Source organism: Euprymna scolopes, chromosome 37 (genome assembly GCF_053919585.1).
Source record: "Euprymna scolopes isolate OS-2025 chromosome 37, ASM5391958v1, whole genome shotgun sequence".
In the NCBI taxonomy this organism is placed as follows: domain Eukaryota; kingdom Metazoa; phylum Mollusca; class Cephalopoda; order Sepiida; family Sepiolidae; genus Euprymna; species Euprymna scolopes.
In genome coordinates, this window is record NC_136518.1 from 52,387,705 (window position 1) to 52,406,826 (window position 19,122).

The window sequence follows — 19,122 nt, forward strand, 5'->3', positions numbered from 1 at the left end:
GTTACATATAACTTTATTATATCAGAATAATAAGGGAAAAATTAAGACAAAATCTCTTTAGGCCATGGTATTTTGAAGCTAAATACTTCTCATCAGAAGAGAAGGACCAAAATTATACAAAATGCAAATATAGACCCCCCCCCCCCTAAAAAAATGACTATTATTTCATATCTGAATGTCATTAATCCAGGTTTTTTTTTTTGTATTTGCATTTTGTATAATTCTGGCCCCTCTCTTTTGATGAGAACCGTTTAGCTTCAAAATGCCATGGCCCAAAGACTTCTTTTTTCTTGATTTCCTCCCTTTCCTTATTGTTCAAACGATATGAAATTATATAACTTTTATTCCTTATCTTTCATTTAATATTGTTTGCTCTTGATAGTGTTGAGTTTTTCTTATCTTGATAAGTTTTGCTTTATTAAAGATTTACTCTTTCATAACACAAATACTGTTGCTATGAAACTGGTTACGAATGAATTATTCACAATAGGAAATGTTTTAAAATGGTTTTCAGTGTAAATATTTATTAGACCTCTTCAACTGGTGGGGCTTTGAATATAATATAAAATCCAATACGACTAATATCAATATTTCCGAAATAGTCTTTTTCCTGTTGGTGGTGTTGGGCCTTTGCAAATCTAGGAGGTTCACTCTCCCAGGCTTTGTTTTCTCTTTTTGAAGAGATAGTTCATTGCTAATCACTTGTAAGCTGCCCAAGCATTTTTTTTGCAGACCAGAGTGCCCCTTCTTGGGGGTACTGACTTTTCAACCCTGGTATCATGGGGTGTAACGATAAATACCTAACTCAAAGGTGGCTGATGGCAGTGAACATCCAATACCCGTTACCAAATCAAACACTAAATGTTTTGTATACAACTTGTACATATGCCATCGAAGATTGTCAGTACAAGCAAGATGACACAGCCAGGTAAAAAAAAAAAACCCCAAAAACCTAGCACAAATGGGGGGGGGGTCACCGAACCTATATTCTTCTACACTGGGAAGATAATGTTCAAGTTACTTCATAATGAAGTAAACCCTCAGGCTGCCAAAATGACAACTGCCTCATATTTACGTATCCTTTATGTCCATGGACACCTTTTATGTACAAACTCGCAGGAAGATACAGGATTTTATAAGGAATTCTATGTTCTCTCTCCTCAAAAACACTGGGTTTTTTATTTTTTTCACATCTTATATTTAATTTTGTTGTAGGGCTTGTACTTATGAGACAAAGCATAATCATGCTAACACAGCAGTTCTTATTAGATCAAAAGTTAAGCACCATTGAACCTGGTCAGTATGAAATGGGTGAACTTTTGGGAATACAAGGTGCTGCACATGAGAAGACTCCTTATTGATATTACTTGTATTGGATTTCTGGTCACTATATTCAAAGCATCACCAGTTGAAGAGGTCTACAAATTTCAGAAATAGATTTTGATGCAGTGGGGAAAAATTTATCAGCTTTAAAGTTAAAGCGTTCCAGTAAGTCAGTTTGGAGTTATTTAATGCTGAATCCAGTAATTTTGAAGAAAGTTTTTATGCTTCAAGTTCTTTGTATATTCAAATATGTATTCATGGTGTTGGGTACCAACTGCGATTGTGTTTGCCTGTTGAGGTAAATCATTGTCCACGTAAGGTCATCGCACCACCTGCTCAATGAGATCTAAATCGCCGTCAAATTGTATCTTCAATCTTTTCAATCAAAAATCTCAGATGTCTGGTCTTTTTCTCAGTTTTCGTGTTGGTAGGAGAAAACTAACAGGTTGCTATTCAGTCTGGGAAATTATATAATTTTGTCAACCCCCTCCATTGTCATTCACTTCAGGGGTTTAGCAAAGAAATCAACCAAAATTCAAATATATATAAGTTACCAAAAGCAAGATAATTTACTCTATCTACTTGTATAGGACTGTTTTAACATTTTAAAGCTTTTATTCAGTTTGAAAAACGATTAGTGTCAAGTTGGTAAGTTAAACCAACAAGAACAGGTTTCCAACTCAAAAGTTCAAAAACAAAATACTGATAAAAATTCACTCATTGTCATTTATTTGTGATCTTTGAATTTTTTTTTCATTTGTTTGCTTCTCTGCTAAATTTCTTAGTCTGAGGAGGTGTGTATCAGATCTCCTGGCAAGTCACTAAGGATTACATGTCATAACTTGTGGTTAATGGAAATTTCAGCTATATATATATATATAAAAAAACAAAAAACTCGGTAGGTACATTAAATTGGTTTGATAAAAACAGACTGTTTCGAAAATGATGATGAAAACATATCATTCCATCAGAGTTCAATTTTTTTTTTTTTGTGGTTCCGGGTTGATATTAATAAAAAAAATGCCGTCCAGAAAATGGATGATTATTCATTTGATTTGTTTACATATCTTTCATAAAGAAAAGTTTTTTTTAATAAACCCGGAAAATGTTGTCTTAATATTAGTGGTCATGTTTTTCAATAAACCTGGAAAGTATTGTCTTAATATTAAAGTGATCATCATATGAAATTGATGGGGTCCCAGAAATAACCAATATAAAATAGGAGGATGTCATGGATTTCAAATGATATGAGTTTCTAATTTTATTTGGATTTTTCAGACTACTGTCCCCATCTTGAGTGTTATAATTAGGGATATGACAACAGAATATTCTTTTCATTGTCATGACTCTCGAGTATATATCTGACAGTTAATCAACCGGAAATCACATCACTCTATATAAGATATCAACGCACTCGAGAGTCAAAACAATGAAAAGAATATGCTGTTGTCCTAGTTATAACATTTTGATCAACGCAACCTTTGTATTTCCCGAGTTTGGCATAATATACCTGAAAAAGGTTGGAGGTTACATCGATTGAGACCTGAAAATTAGTCAAAATAAAAAATGTAATCTAAGGAATCGCAATAATCAAATATCTAAGAATTCAGAAAAAATTAGTTAATTTTAGTTTTTCAAATGAATGTAAGTTTTGTTTTTAAGCAATTGTCGTTGGCAGAACTTAGGATTTAGCCAGCACCAGCTACAAAGTGTTTTTTTTTTTTTTAAAGGTGATCCACGAGGCGCAACTTTGCTGTCACACGTCACCACTTGCTGCGGCAAACATGAGTTCAGGAAGGCATCTTGCCGGTACGATTTTTAGTAATATATTTTTGCAAGATCAGTACAAATATTAAATTAATCATAAAAGTTTGTAATATGACCGTGTTGAAACTAAAAATTTCAAGATTTAAAAACTACTAAATTATATTTTCAGAAACGCCCTACACAGTTCTTCCTAAAAGTTCTTCAGCTAAGTATACTTAGCTTTTGTTGCTGAATTATTTATTTCAACTTTTTAAGTCTTCATTATCTCATCTGAAATTCCGAAACTTTTATTGTATATGGTAGGAGCACAGCATCTTACAATTATTTTAAACTAATTATTGCAAAAACTACAGTGCTTTATAATCTGACAATGAACTTGTTGAAAATGAGGGAAGTTTATATACTTAGAGATTCTAACATCCAATATTAAGCTATGCTGCACCTTAAAGAGCGTGCAACAGTAAAATTAAATGAACCGTGTTGCATTGTGGTACTGAAATGTGTCCATTTGAGGTTCAAGTGTGATGAGAAATTTCAAACAATATCAGCTTTATAGGACAGTAGAAAGATACTTGTTCTAAGACATTAATTTCCATTAACAGATGCGCACCGATTTTAAGCCCTTGCAAAGATTAAAATAAACCTGTAATACTATTATTATTAACCTTATGTCTAGAATCCTGAGGAGTTCAATTCTAGGGGTTTAAGAAATGTGAAAATCAGTTAATCTTGCTTAATTGATGTTTAATGACAATAAATCCAAATTTAATGCAAATCTAAAATTTTAAATGGGAAGTATCCATATTCTGGCCCGTAAAATATCCCAAAGAAATACCCCTTCTTTGCATAAATAAAAATCCTGTTGTTTCAAAATTCATAATTAATTAGTTAATGAGTGAATCATGTAGATAGAAAAATATGTACAAATATTTAACCCCAACCCACATTTAATCGACAAAATCAGTCACATGTGAATGAACATCGTCTAAAAGTTCATGAGTGAGCTAGTCTGTCAACAGATCATTCATTGTGAATCTTTATGGAGGTGGGGGGGGGGGGAAATCATGGGATTAGCATACAATGTTTGGTTGATCAATTGAAAAACACCTCGAAAAATTTAACTTGTATGATGGTCAGCAAAATAAACCCAATATTAATCATAAATTCTATCAACCAATTTCTGATCAACACTGATGCACAAGAGAATAAAAGAGTATCAATATTAAAAACATTCAAATCTTTAAACCATTATAATGTACATGTGAGGCGCTGAATGTCATAACTTAGTAAGCGCCATCCTGGCAAAATATCAAGTTAGTATGTCATTTTATTCCCCATAGCCTCCTCTGATGCATACAATAATTATGGCTGAATTCAGACCGGAACATGTGTAGAAATTAGACCCATTCAAACTGAACTTTAACAGTGTCTTTTTGCGTTTTTGTTTGGGGCACTTTCCAATTAAGACATTCAACGTCTCATATCTATATAATGAAGATTTTTCTGTATTTTTTTTTTAATTGGCACAGACCAAAAGATACCCACCCCCCAATCAAATTTATCAAGTAGTTTTTTTTTATGGGGAAAAAAAAAAAAAAAAAAAAAATTCTTACAAGGAAGTGAGAATGTTGTGTCCCAGCCCATTTAACTTGAACTACCGAGATCAAAATGAGCCTTGTAATGGGATACAATTTATTCTTAATCGCAAAAAATTGTGGAGGATAAAAATTACTTGATCAATTAATGGGATTTTTTGAATACAACAAGGATTTTTATGTATATATTTTTTAAAAAATTAAATTGAATTCCAGACAACTAAAAAAAGAAAAGTATGACAAGTTTTGTTATATCTTTTTACAGAAGGACCTTTTTATTAACAGTTTATTTTGTTGCTACAGCAGCAGATGGAGCCATGCCTTTCTTTGTACGTGGTTTGGCTATTTGGCCCTCCCTGAAACCATTCCTGGAAAACAAGAAAACAGGAACATTAAAAACAATAAACAAAAAAGGTTTTTACAAAAGATTGTACAGAGTTTAAAAATCAACACGGATTTATAATATACTAGTAAGATGCCCAGTGTTGCTCAGACTAAAATATACTTAAAAATATTTTAATTTATGCAAATTTCATATTTATCATTAAGAGACCCAATCTTGTATTGATTATCATATTGTAACAAATATATAGCATACTAGCATGGAGACCTGACGTTACCCGGGATTGAATGATCAAATGTTTTGTCCTTTCATATTTTAATTCTCATTGAAATCACCCAGTTTTCAATCAAATCAATTGATTGCTTGCTCTAGTTGGGGACCCATCACAGTGCACGGGGTTGGTTGGTTGTTTTTATTTTATAGCATATCAACCCTTTTCGGGCTATTTAATGCTGAATCCAAAGATTCAGAAGAAAATTTTTTTAATAGAATATATTTATTTTTTCCAAGTTTTCTAACAGGTACAGTGCACTGGGAGGAAGCTTCATGTCACTCTGCAGTAACAGTCCACAATATATTATAGTCTATATTGCACTGCAGAGAAGCTATTGATTTCATAATTTTTTTTTATATATATAATGGCTTGAATTAAAGTTTCAAATAGAGAAGTATCGTATCTTGGTTCAATAGTGCTTTTAATAAACATTCATTTCGAATACACCACTGCTATATCAAAGAAGCTACTGTTGATTGTATATGCTGGGCCTTTCGGCTTGTGTGGTAATAAAATTTCTCAAATGCATTTATGATGTAAGGTTGTTTAAGATGTTAACTTTGGTAAAAAAAAAATATTGCCTGTTCCTTCTTTCATTGAATTATTTTGATTATCGATAATTATCAATTTTGATACAAAACCTAACACTGCCAGGCATATAAAATACTTTCATGTGAAATTACATAAAGCTGTTTCCGAGTCCATAGGGAATGAACTCACAGAAAGTTCTTTTCTTCATGACTGAGAATTTTTATTTTTAGTGCCTCTTTTTGGGGAGCTGGATTTTCCCTACATTAAAAACCGACTGTGTCTAACTTTGCCCTGATGAGAAGGCACATCAAATAATTTTGTGATAAAGGGACATAACTGTTATCGATAATATTGGAAATAATACGATGCAATTTCAAAAGAATGTATTTTGATCATCGAATGAAAAGAACATGATTTTCAAGCTCTTCTCAAGACAATAATTAAAACTGGATTTTTTTTTCAAGAGACAAAGCTAAAAAGTCAAGGCCTTTTCAAACCTGTGCAAATAGTACTGATTTCAAAAGTTATATGTAAAAAGGGTTTGCACAGGTTTGAAAAGACCTTGACTTGACTACCATCGGCTAGATTGAATCAAACCTGAAACATTTAGCTTTCCAGGTCTCAATATCCGGAGAATAGTTTCTTTTCATTGTATCCCTTCTGCCGAAATATCTGGTGGCGGGTGTATCACATACTTCTTTTTTTGGGGCGATTACATTTACATGCTTTTATCCGTTCTTTTATTTTTGTAATTGTTGTGGGGGTATCCACGTGATCCATGATGAAAATGATTAATATAGCAGGCGTGTTCCAAACGGAACTTCATGTCAACCCAGGCAATGCTGGGTACCCATGCTAGTGTATATATATATTTTAAAAAGTTGGACTCATGTCCAAGTAACCGACATCTAAAATTGCAAGTGTTTAGACCAAAAATTGGCGGAGGAGTTTAGTAGAGTATGCAAAGGTCAATTCTTTCAACTTTGACCTCCTGGCAGCCAAATTTTCGCAAAAAAGCTTGCAATATGTCTATATATCTTTTATGTAAAATTTCAAATGTTTAGACTGGCTGAATAGTTTGCTAGAGACCGCAAAGGTCAAATTTTGACCCCTTGGCAGCTAAATTTTGGGCCAAAAAAACTGATGAAAAGTTTGCTTTATGTCTGAATACAGTTTATGTAAAATTTCAAATGGTCAATTAAAAAAACAAACAAACTTTGACCACTTAAAATTTGTTTTGGGCTTAAATCAAATTAAAGTTTGATCCATATCCAAGTAACCTACATCTAAAATTTGAAGTGTTTAGACCCAAAATTGGCGGAGGAGTTTGGTAGAATCTGCAAAGGCCAACTCTTTAAACTTTGACCTTTTGGCAGCCAAATCTTTGCCCACAAACATTAAAATGCTTGCCGCATGCCTGTTATATAAAATTTCAAATGTTTAGACCCAAAATTGGGCATGTAATTTGCTAGACACCGCAAAGGCGAAATCTTTTAAACTTTGACCCCTTGGCAGCTCAAATTTTCGACTCAAAACCGATTGAAAAGCTTGCCCTATCTCTGAATGCATTTTATGTAAAATTTCAAATGTTTAGACCAGAAATTCTCTGAGTAATTTGGTAGAGACAAAAGCGGTCAATTTTTTTAAAAAACTTTGACCCCTATTATGACCCCTTAACATTTATTGTTTTAGGTTCAAATCAAGTTATTAAGTTAGAGCCATCTCCAAGAAACCGATATCTAAAATTTCAAGTGTTTAGACCCAATGTTGATGGAGGAGTTTGATAGAGTTTTCAAAGGTAAAATCGAACTTTGACCCCTTTGCAGCCAAATTTCTGGCCGAAAATGGATTAAAACGATTTCCCCAAAACTCTATACTCCTTATGTCAAATCTCGAATCTCTAGACCGAAAATTGACAGAGTTATTTGGTAGGGAAATGTACACAGACATACAGACATTTTCACTTTTATAGATATAGAAATTTTTACTGCTATTCATGTTTGTTTTCTTAAAATACAGTTCATATTTATTCTTGTAAAAGGTTAGCTTTAAATCAGTTAAAACAAGGTTTTAATAACATTTAGAAGATTATTGATATAATGCAATCTTTTTTAATTTCAAAGAAATCATCTCACATAATGAGTTTGTATTTTCTTTTTTTTTTTTAGTGTCTTCCCTCTCATCCTCATCCCAACAGATTACAATATGAGATTATTTGTTAATTTATAGTTTATTCATAAAACTTACTTAAATCTTCTGTAGACAGTTTTTAAGTGCTTCATCCGGCCAGTGCCTGTTGTCCTCCTTCTTTTGGATTTCACACTCCAGTTGTCTGGAAAAGAAAAAAATGACATAAATTTTCTGATTTAATCAAGGAGCATGAGTACAACTTTTTAAAAAAGGAAAGGAAGTAATTAACATAAAAAATTAGGCATCGTTAAAAAGTAAAATTTAAGATTTCAATTGTTAGGACAAGGAGTTATTTGTTATTGTTCTCAGATATTCATGGGCAATACCCCCCCCCCATTTTATATATAAAAAAAAACAAAAAAAAAAAAAAAAAACTAGAATATCTGCACATAACATGTAAGATGTACCATCTCCATTTCAATATTGCACTCTAAGTAATTTGGTACAAATTCAAGCCAAAGTAGTCTCTGTAAAAAAGACAACTGATTTGGTGTGAAAAAGGTGAGAAGCAATGCAAAAGTATTTTTAAATCCACAAAAATCAAACTTGGAAAAAAAAGAGCCTTTATTAGGGTAGACTCTTATGCTTCGGTGGTAAAATGCTTTCTGTGTTAATAGATGACCTTTTGTTTTGATACGCAAAGCTTTAATAACCGTACTTTGAGGCAATTGTGCGAACTAACCCCCCCCCCCCAAAAAAAAACGCCCTTTACATGCGTGGTTGCCAAAAGAGCACTTTTAGTTAGTTGGCGCAATTACCCCGAAGTAATTTTTGTTAGTTGTGTTCCAATATGGCTGTTTTCTAAATCGAGTGCATAGTAAATAAAGTTGTGGTGGTCAAACCTACATAAGTTTTTTTTTTTTTTTTTTTTGCTTATTCCACCCCCAGAGTACAATTAAAGGAGAACTCTGGCCTGGAAAAAAAAAAGGCAGAAGAAATAAAACTTATATACTTACATTTCCTTTTACGAGCAGCTGGGTAGCCACAGGAAGCACATCTTTTTTTCTGGATGTGAAATGAACGACGTCCACACCTCCGACAATGGGTGTGTGACTTGTCGTTCCTCTTACCAAAGCTGGATGTTCCCTTCGTCTAGAAAGAGAAGAAAATTATCAAAATGTTGCATTTCTACATTAACACATTTAGGAATTAAGGCTTTCCTTTAGTTTAGAAACACAAATGCATTATAATAGTCAAGTTATGGCTTACCAGAGTCAAAAATTACATCCAAACGCTAAAAAAAAAAAAAAAAAAAAAAAAAAAAAAAAAAAAAAAAAAAAAAAAAAATCCAAATAAATGTTACCAAAGGCAAGATAAGTTACTTTCTACATACCTGGTTAAGTTTTGTTTTAACATACTTTAAAACTTATTCGGTTTGAAAAACAAGTAGTGCCGAGTTGGTAAGTTAAACCGACAATAACAGGCAGAGTGTCAATAATGATTCAAAAGTAAAAAAAAAAAATAAAATGAACAAAATACTGATAGAAATCCACCCAAGTGTCATAGTAACAAAAGGCCAACAGCCAGCCATGGTTCACTCCAGAATGTGTCGCTACCATTGCACACAGAATTCACTATTTCCATTGCTTCCAATGTAATAGATGGTGTAAAACTACAGCAACCATTGTAAAAGAGTTACAAAAAAAATGCAAGAGATTCGTATTCTCAGTACGTCAAGTTTAAAGTAGCTGAGCAGCTGCTTAGTTCCCACCAGTGTTGGCGAATAACAAACAAGGTCCTGAATAGAAGCATGTTCTCTATCTCTACCATCGTCAATGGACCTGAGGTAATGTCGTCAGCATCTTCCAAAGAAAAACTCTTTGCCAAGAACCTTGCAGCTAATTCTACCCTTTGCGATCAGGGTCACCCCCCCCAAGTATTTCCTCCTGTGACTGAAAACGCTATGCGACATACAAATATCTGTACATGATGTTGCCAAGCTTATCAAAAATCTCGATTCCAGTAAAGCAACAGGCCTCGACGGTATTCCAGTTACAGTGCTCAAAAAGCTTCAACCGGAACTAGCTCCTATACTTACAAAGCTGTTTAAGCGTTGCTTTATTGAGAAATGTTTCTCAATACTCTGGAAAAGTCCTGTGCATCATAAGTTGCTGGAATCTGTGATAAATAAAAAAGTGGTCAACCACCTCACAACTAATCAGCGATATGATTTCCGTTCTGCGAAATCTACAGCTGATGTACTAAATGTAATATCGCACAATAACGAGGATACTAAAAAGAGCTCTCGGTTGGTGTCAATAAAAAGCAGGGTAATGTTGGCAGCCCCATACTCAGCGTCTCAATCGTCAAAGGAAGAAAATGAAAAAATTGAAAGATAAAAACATTGTTGCAAAAACATTTAGTTGCAACTTTGAAGTGAATCCATCTCGAAAAAATTCACTCATCTGTGTCTGCAAATCTCTTAATAGGTTTGCATAAGAACCAAAATGAGCATAACTTAAGGAAGTAGGCCCCGCAGATGAGCCTCGTTTTGAAAAATCTGAAATGTTAGGTCACGGTATGTAAACACTTTGCAATATTTTTTTCAACAATTATTTACAAAATGTTTTCTTTGTTTTCAATATATTTTTAATTAAAATTATTTTCTAAAATATATTGTTTACATTTTGTTTTGAAGTAAAATTAAATTAATTTAAAAAATATTGTTTGTATTCATTAAAAAGGGTTACTTTTCAGTAGCTCCATCGGTTTTTGACTTAAATTTTCTGAATTTCAGAACGAGGCTCGTCTGCTGGACCTACTTCCTTAAAAGTTGCACCCCATATATATATATATATATATATATATATATATATATATATATAAATTAAAAAAAAAAAAAAAAAAAAAAAAAGTTTGGACCCCCCCCCCCTTGTAAATTCGGGTTTGTATTACTATACACAGATTTGAAAAAGTTGTCAAAAAACAAATATATAACAAATAAATGTTATCAAAGGCAAGATAAGTTACTTTTCTACCTAACTGGATAATTTTCTAGTGTTTTTATGTAATGTAACATGTTTATTCAGTTTGAAAAACATAACAGTGTTTACCGAAGTGTTTGAAAATTTGAAATGGCACCCGACTCTCTCTTAGACACGGTAAGGTTTGGAAAAAGAGTTATAAATAAAAAAAACTAGACAAAATACAGTTAAAAACTTGCTGAATATGTTACCATAACACGGGCTGACATATTCGGTGGGTTTTTAACAGTATTTTGCCTATTTTTTTTATTTTTAACTCCTTTTTCCAAACTTACCGTCTCAAAGAGAGAGTCAGGAACCATTTTAAATTTTCCAATACATCGGTAAACACTGAATGTTTTTCAAGCTGAATAAATATGTTACATTTGTTATGCATTTGTTTTTTGAATATGTGTACAGTAATATAAACCCCTAAATTCCATAATTTACCTCCTTCCACGTTAACCTCATTGATTACAAACTTAACTTTTATGACCTTTATTGTCGGGGATCAGTTTTCAATCATAACGTTCTAAACACATACTTTGTCACCATCACCCAGAGAATTTGCTGTATTGCCATTTGGTGAATGGATTCTGGACCATACAGTAGTTTCTGGTGAGGCTTCTTCTCGATGCCATACTAGTGGGTAATTGTTACGGCTTTACTTTATCATGTGCTAAACAAAAAAATTTCCTGTCCTTTTCTCTTACTTTCCCTCTCTATCCTGCTCTAACCAAGTATGCCGACCTGTTCCACAAATCCCAAAACCTCAACATGAAATATCTCCACGAAAAAACAAAAACAACACAAATGAACCTAGAACCCCATCCTCCAACGTAGACCCCTACTACCATGTCTCCTTCTCCAACATCAGGGGTCTATGTTCCAACTTTTCAGAGGTTGAAACCAGATATATTCTTTCTAAGTGAAACTGGAATAGGGCCAACCATTCCCTAGATGAGTTCATAATTAACAGATACTCTAACTTAACATCTAAATCTGACCCCCAAGATCGCCATGGGTATGGAATATATGCCTACATTAAAGATGGCTTCCCGTGTGGCAGGGATATCTCCAGAGAAGACCCTAATCTACCTTATATGTGCTTCCAGGTTGCATTTGCTTACACCACTGCATTTATATTTGCCCTCTATCGCCCCCACAACAGTGGAGTTACTATCTTTAAGAGTATATCTGAGAAAATAGACCACATCCTGTCTGCACATCCCTCGGCTAGCATTCACATTTGTGGTGACTTCAATGCCCATAACATGAAATGGCTGACCCACTCAAGACAGATGATGAGGGGAGGTTCTGTCATGATTTTGCTATTACCTATGACCTCATTCAGATTGTTCGCGAGCCCACCTGTGTGCTCGATACTACCGATCAGTATGCAAGCCTTCTGGACCTTTTTCTCTCAACTTCCCCTGAGCTATGCTCATGTTCCGTTCTATCTCCTCTGGGATCCTCAGACTACTGCGTTGTGTCAGTTAAGATAAAAATGAAATGTAATAAGTCCCCAGACATACCTCTCCCCCATACTGTATACCGATACTCTATGGCTGACTGGGATAGCTTCCGTACATTCATATCTGATCTACCTCTGTATTCCATGTTTAAAAAGGATGTGTCCTCTATAGTATCAGACCTGACCGAATGGTTAATTGTAGGCATAGACCGATTCATACCATCCAAAAAATTCCAACAAAAAACCTAACAGCCAGCCATGGTTCTCCCCAGAATGTGCTGCTGCCATTGTGCACAGAAATCACTTTTTCCATAGCTACCAACATAATAGATGCCCTGAGACTAAAGCTGCTTTTAGGAACGCCAGCAACCATTGTAAAAGAGTAATAAAAAATGCAAGAGAGCTATAGGCTCAGTCCGTTAAATCCAAAGTAGCTGAGCAGCGGCTTGGTTCCCACCAGTTTTGGCAAATAACAAACAGGATCCTGAACAGAAGCGTGCATTCTATCCCAACCATTATCAAAGGACCAGAGATTATCTCATCAGCATCAGACAAGGCCAAACTATTTGCCAAGAACTTTGCAGCTAATTCTACCCTATGCAAAGAAGGCCATTATATTTCCTCCTAAAACACACAACACGCTAGGAAACATACAAATATCTGTGCGTGAGGTCGCCAAGCTAATTAAGAATCTTGATTCCAGTAAAGCTACTAGCCCTGATGGTATTCCAATTATAGTGTTAAAAAAGCTTCAACCAAAACTTGACCCCATACTTACAAAACTGTTTAAGCGTTGCCTTAAGGAGAAGTGCTTTCCAACACCCTGGAAAACCTCATCAGTATGCCCTGTATTTAAGAATTCAGGTGATAAGTCATCTCCCTCTCAGTACAGATCAATAAGTCTCCTGTGTGTCATGAGTAAGTTGCTGGAATAAATAGAGAAGTAGTCAACCACCTCAGCAGAATAACCTTCTTAGTGACACGCAATATGGTTTCCGTTCTGCAAGATCTAGAGCAGATGTGCTAACTGTTATATCTCATAGGATTAGCGAATTTCTTGAGAAAGGCTTCCTTTCTAGGGCAATTGCTCTTAACATATCAAAGGCCTTCGATAAGGTATGGTATAAAGGCATACTTCACAAGATTTTCAGCTACGGTATAACTGGAAATGTCTTCTCTATCATTAAATAATTTCTCTCTGATAGGCTCATAAGAGTAGTTGTGGTTGATGGATAAAAATCAGAGACCCGCAGTATTAATGCTGGAATCCCTCAGGGGTCCATCCTGGGCCCAACTCTCTTCCTGATCTACATTAATAATCTTTCAAATCACATCCTTACATCATTCGTTGACGACACGACTATCTGTGGCAACACATCAAAGGCCGTAAATGACAAAGTTCTGATTCTTTCTCCTCTGATCTCAAGCACGTGGTAAAGTGAGGGGAAGAGGTGGCTGGTTACCTTTAATGTATCTAAAACCAAGCTTCTATCTTTACATCATTAACGCTCTGATCCCCATCTGGCATCAATTGAAATGGATGGCTCTCGTCTAGGGGAGACCCCATGTTTTGACAAGCTTCTGGGCTTGAACTTTACTCCTGGTTTGAAATGGAACACGTACATCAAGTCTGTTGCCAAGGTCACTGGAAAAATGGTGGGATCCTTCTACTGCTCCAGAAGATATCTCACTACCGATGCAATTCTCTATCTATATAAAAGCCAAGTACGTCCAAGGATGGAATATCGCTGCCACATCTGGGTAGGAGCTGCTAAAAGTAGGCTATCTATCCTGTCTTGCTAAAAACAGCCTATCCTGCCTTGACAGAGTACAAAATAGACTTTGTGGCTTAATGGGGGATGCCCTTTTCTCTTCCCTGCAACCTCTCTCCCACAGAAGAGACATTGCGAGCCTATCTTTGTTTTATCGTTATTTCCATGGCAGGTGCTCGTCTGAGCTCCAATCTCTGCCCCCCCCCACAATCTTTCACGATAGACACCCGTCTAGCTGAAACCACTGTCAAAAACTTTCCCCACTCTATATCTGTGCCTAAATCAAAACGTAGATTTCATGACCAAAGGTTCTTTCTTAGAACTGCACGCCTGTTTCCCTCCTGACTTGAACATGTCTTGAAATCCAACAAACAAATCTTTTCTTGTTCTCCGACAGCGTTCAACATTGGTCATTTTTCGAACCAAATAAACATTTTACATCAAATAAAAGCACAAAAAAATTATCCAGTTTACCCCAAACAAGGCATATTGCCACTCTGATGTAGGGGGCTACTATCAGGAACCTAAGTTCCAGGGGTACTATGTAGGGTAATTAGCAGTATTACATTTGAACATCTGCATATCAGTACAGTTGGGGAAGCAGGAAACCGGAAGAGAATTCCAAAGTTCTGCAGTTCTGGGGAAGAAGCTATAGGCTTTCTTACATCTAGGAATCTAAACTGTGTAGGGACGGGACTTTGCTGTGTGTCGGGGGTATTTTTGTCGAGGGGGTTACAAGTGCTTGTAGTTCGTCAGAGAATCCACCATTAAAATACTAGTAAAACAGGCAGAGGGATGCAACATTTAGTTGGTGGGACAGGGGCTGAAGTTTAGATGACAATTCAGGACCCCTTAGGTTGGCGACTCTCTTTTGGACTCTATCCAGGAGTGAAATGCACCATTGCAGTTGCACCAGCCCAAATGTGACAGCAGTACTCCAATCCATACATTATCTTGCCTTTGATAACATTTGTTTGTTATATGTTTTTTGTTTTAACTTTTTGAATCTATGTAATGCATTACTTTGAATAAGGCAAATCTCATTTTGTTTTGTTGTCCATGCCGATTAGAAGACTAGATCGATTTTTAAATATGGTTTTAAGCAAAAACACTTATGTCGAAAATAGTAACATACAAAAATTACGAAAATTCACAGTTAAAAGTAATTTTTACGGAACATTGAGGGAATTGCATTTTCTAATATCTTAAAGATTGCGAATACAGGGGACACATTCTCTTTCCGCTATTAATGGCTTCGACATTTATAACCTATAGAGATACTTTGGACAAGGTTTTGGTATTATTATACAAACACCGTGACAGCGTTAGGGTTAGGGTTAGGATTAGGGGTTAGGGTTAGGTTTAGGGTTGGGGTTAGGGTTAATTCGCTGTCACGGTGTTTGTATAGTTTTACCAATTTTTTTGTGTTTTTTTTTTTTTTTAATTTAATGTAATATATCTATTCAGCTCTAAAAACGGTGTTTACGGATGTAAAATGGGGCCGAACTCTGCTGAATACGATAAGTTTTGGAAAATGAGTTAAAATAAAAATATATACAAAATACTGTTAGAAACTCGCTCACTATATGTTACCGTGACAATGACATAGACTGATATATTCGGTGGGATTTTAACAGTATTTTAGGTGCATGTGCACTTATTGAATTGTGTTATTTTTAAATAGTATTTTCAAGTCAAATCAAAGTTTTAGGATATCTTTTCATATTATGTTAACTGAAAGTACAGAATAGTTACAAAACACCCTCATCTCCCCCATGTTAAGAATGACTTTCAAAATAGCACCATTATTTCAGCATGGTTCAAAGTGCACAAGTACAGTATTTTGTATATTTTTTTTTATTTTTAACTCATTTCGCCAAACTTACCGTGTTCAGCAGAGTTCGGCGCCATTTTAAATTTTCCAATACATCGGTAAACACTGTTTTTCGAGTTGAATAAACATGTTACATTCAATAAAAACACAAAATCGGTTAATTTTTACGACGTGCCCTAGCGTATTATAAATACCCCAACCTCCCCGTGTTAAGAACGGATTTCGGAATAAACATCCCCCAATCTCGAAAGCCGTTTTTAACATGGGGTCGTTGGGGTTTATAATACGCTGGGGCACGTCGTAAAAAGTAACCAAAAAATTATCCAGTTAAGTAGAAAAGTAACTTATCTTGCCTTTGATAACATTTATTTGTTATATTTTTTGACTTTTTCGAATCTATGTGTATAGTAATACAAACCCCCATATTTATTTAAAAAAAAAAAAATAAATAATAAAAAAAAAAAATCGGGGTTTGTATTCTGTACACAGATTCGAAAAAGTTGTCAAAAAACAAATATGTTATCAAAGGCAAGATAAGTTACTTTTCTACCAAACTGGATATATTTTTCGTGTTTTTATTCAATGTAACATGTTTATTCAGCTCGAAAAGCATACAGTGTTTACCGATGTATTGGAAAATTCAAAAATGGCGCCCGATTCTCTCTTTAACACGGTAAGTTCAGGAAAAGATGTTATAAATAATAAACTAGACAAAATACTGTTAGAAATTCGCTCAATATATGTTACCGTAACATAATATACATATATAACATATCCGGTGTTTTTTAAATAGTATTTTGTCTAGTTTGTTATTTATAACACCTTTTCCCAAACTTACCATGTTAAAGAGCGTCGGGCGCCATTTTGAATTTTCCAATACATCGGTAAACACTGCATGTTTTTCGAGCTGAATAAACATGTTACATTGAATAAAAACACAAAAAATGTATCCAGTTTGGTAGAAAAGTAACTTATCTTGCCTTTGATAACATTTGTTATATATTTGTTTTTTGACAACTTTTTTGAATCTATGTGTACAGTAATACAAACCCCCTTGTTTTTTGACAACTTTTTCGAATCTATGTGTATAGTAATACTAACCCCCATATTTATTTAAAAAAAAAAAAAAAAAATCAAAAAAAAAATCGATATGTTGACGATCTTCACAAGTACTATTTTTTTTTTTAAATTCACATTTTAGTTTTGCTGGCTCTTGTGAAAACCCATTCAAATCAGTGGGTTCTTTACAAATTGTGGCTGAACAACTCGCCTCCCGGCGAAAATCTGTTCAGTCAACCCTTTAGAAACTCCGGGATACTGCCATTATCTTCCCCAACAAATTTTACATACGAATAAACCCTTCAAATTTCATGTACATCCTAAACGACTTTTTTTTCTATTAATGTGCAGTTTCGAGAAATCGGCGGTTAAAAGCATTTTATCAAATATAAAAAAAATAAAAAATACGGAGAGTTAACAGAAATGTTGGCCATTTCATAAATATTAAAATAACCGACTTGTTTTTACGATCGAGAAACTTCATAATTGTAATTTTAAGTCTTAAAATACTTTTCTGGCTAGAATTTAACGATAAATCATGTATTTTGTGTGCCCCTACAATAAACTACCATGCTTCTCTCGGCGAAATAATTTAATAAAACGTGAATACAAATAAGAAACGTTAATCATAAATATCTAAACCAGTTTCAGAAATAAGAAATTTAAAAAATATTTGTGATTTTAACATTAAAGCGAATAAAAATGCAATGTATTTTTCCAAAGTTGCACGTGGCTTACACGCGACAATCAAATGTTCAATTGCAAATAAAATCAGTTTTTATGTTTAACGAATAATTAAACAATACGTAAAATGGACAAGTTTAAACTTATTAATTTATTTTCACGAAAATATAGTCGATCGTGCCAGTGTATTAATCATATAAATTCTACTTGTTCGTCCATGCTGACCAGGTTCGCATGAATGATATACAGAAATTCATTCACAATTTATATAAATAAAAAAGACATTTCAGGTAACAAAATAATACAAATTTAAAGATAAAGGCATATACAATTCAATTCTCAAAAGAATTGAAAATAATTATTCGTTAAACATTAAAGATGATAAAGGATAAATAACGGAGACCGAAAATAAAACTCACCATTTTGACGCAAACAAAAACGGAAAGAACGTTGCCTCGTTCTCGATTCCGGAAGTAATTTTTGGGGTTGGTTTAAAATGTAGAAATGAATATATAGAAAAATACTTAACTGAAACGAAACGGAAAAAAATAAAAATAAATAATAATATATATATATATATATGTAATTTCCGTGTTATATTTTTATGTTATTGCTCTGTTTACCACATTGAGCTCTCATACCCGGATTTCCTCCTGGAATTATTCCATTATAACACTATATATATATATATATATATATATATATATATATATATATATATATATATATATATATATATATATTTTTTTTTTTCCACAATATTTTAATTGGGATAATATTTTTATTGGATAATATTTATGAACAAAAATAAACATAATGGAATATTTTTTCTAAACAGGTATATATGGATTTTAAAATTATTTTAGCGTTTGTTTGTAATATATGAAAATATAAAATACTTACCACTACAAGGCAATATTTAAGTCATCCATGACTTTTTGTCATATTCTCTGTCAGTGGAGGAGAAATCTTTCACGAGTGAGACAATTTTTATTTTTGTTCCTTTCTTCACGTTAAAAAACGACCCTGGTGTCTAACTCTGTCCTGTGGGGAGGCATTGTAAATAGGATCAAAGTGTAGTATGTGGCCTTTTTTTTTACGTGGGGATCACCACTTATCAAGGCCCAGAAGCCACTCGGGGATAAGGGTTATTTTGTGTACAATAATCAATGGGATAATATTGTAGTAATAGTTGGTATTGGAGATTTGATAAAGCGTCTTACTTAAGAGGGCGATTAATCAGGAATTTGTTTATGTTGGACTTGAAGACATCCAAGTTGTAGTCAGGTGGGAAACAGGCAAACGGAAGAGAA

General features: G+C 34.0%; 1 protein-coding gene across 1 annotated transcript; it reads right to left on the bottom strand.

Annotated features, from left to right (window-relative positions):
- Window positions 1-4,929: 4,929 nt before the first annotated feature.
- On the bottom strand, window positions 4,930-18,371 carry LOC145261162 (large ribosomal subunit protein eL37-like). Its single transcript, XM_080119484.1, has 4 exons — window positions 18,229-18,371; window positions 8,980-9,115; window positions 8,081-8,165; window positions 4,930-5,053 (listed from the first exon to the last, which is right to left on the bottom strand). The coding sequence occupies exons 1-4, from the start codon at window positions 18,229-18,231 to the stop codon at window positions 4,972-4,974; spliced, it is 306 nt and encodes a 101-aa protein (XP_079975610.1). The 5' UTR covers window positions 18,232-18,371; the 3' UTR covers window positions 4,930-4,971.
- Window positions 18,372-19,122: the final 751 nt, after the last annotated feature.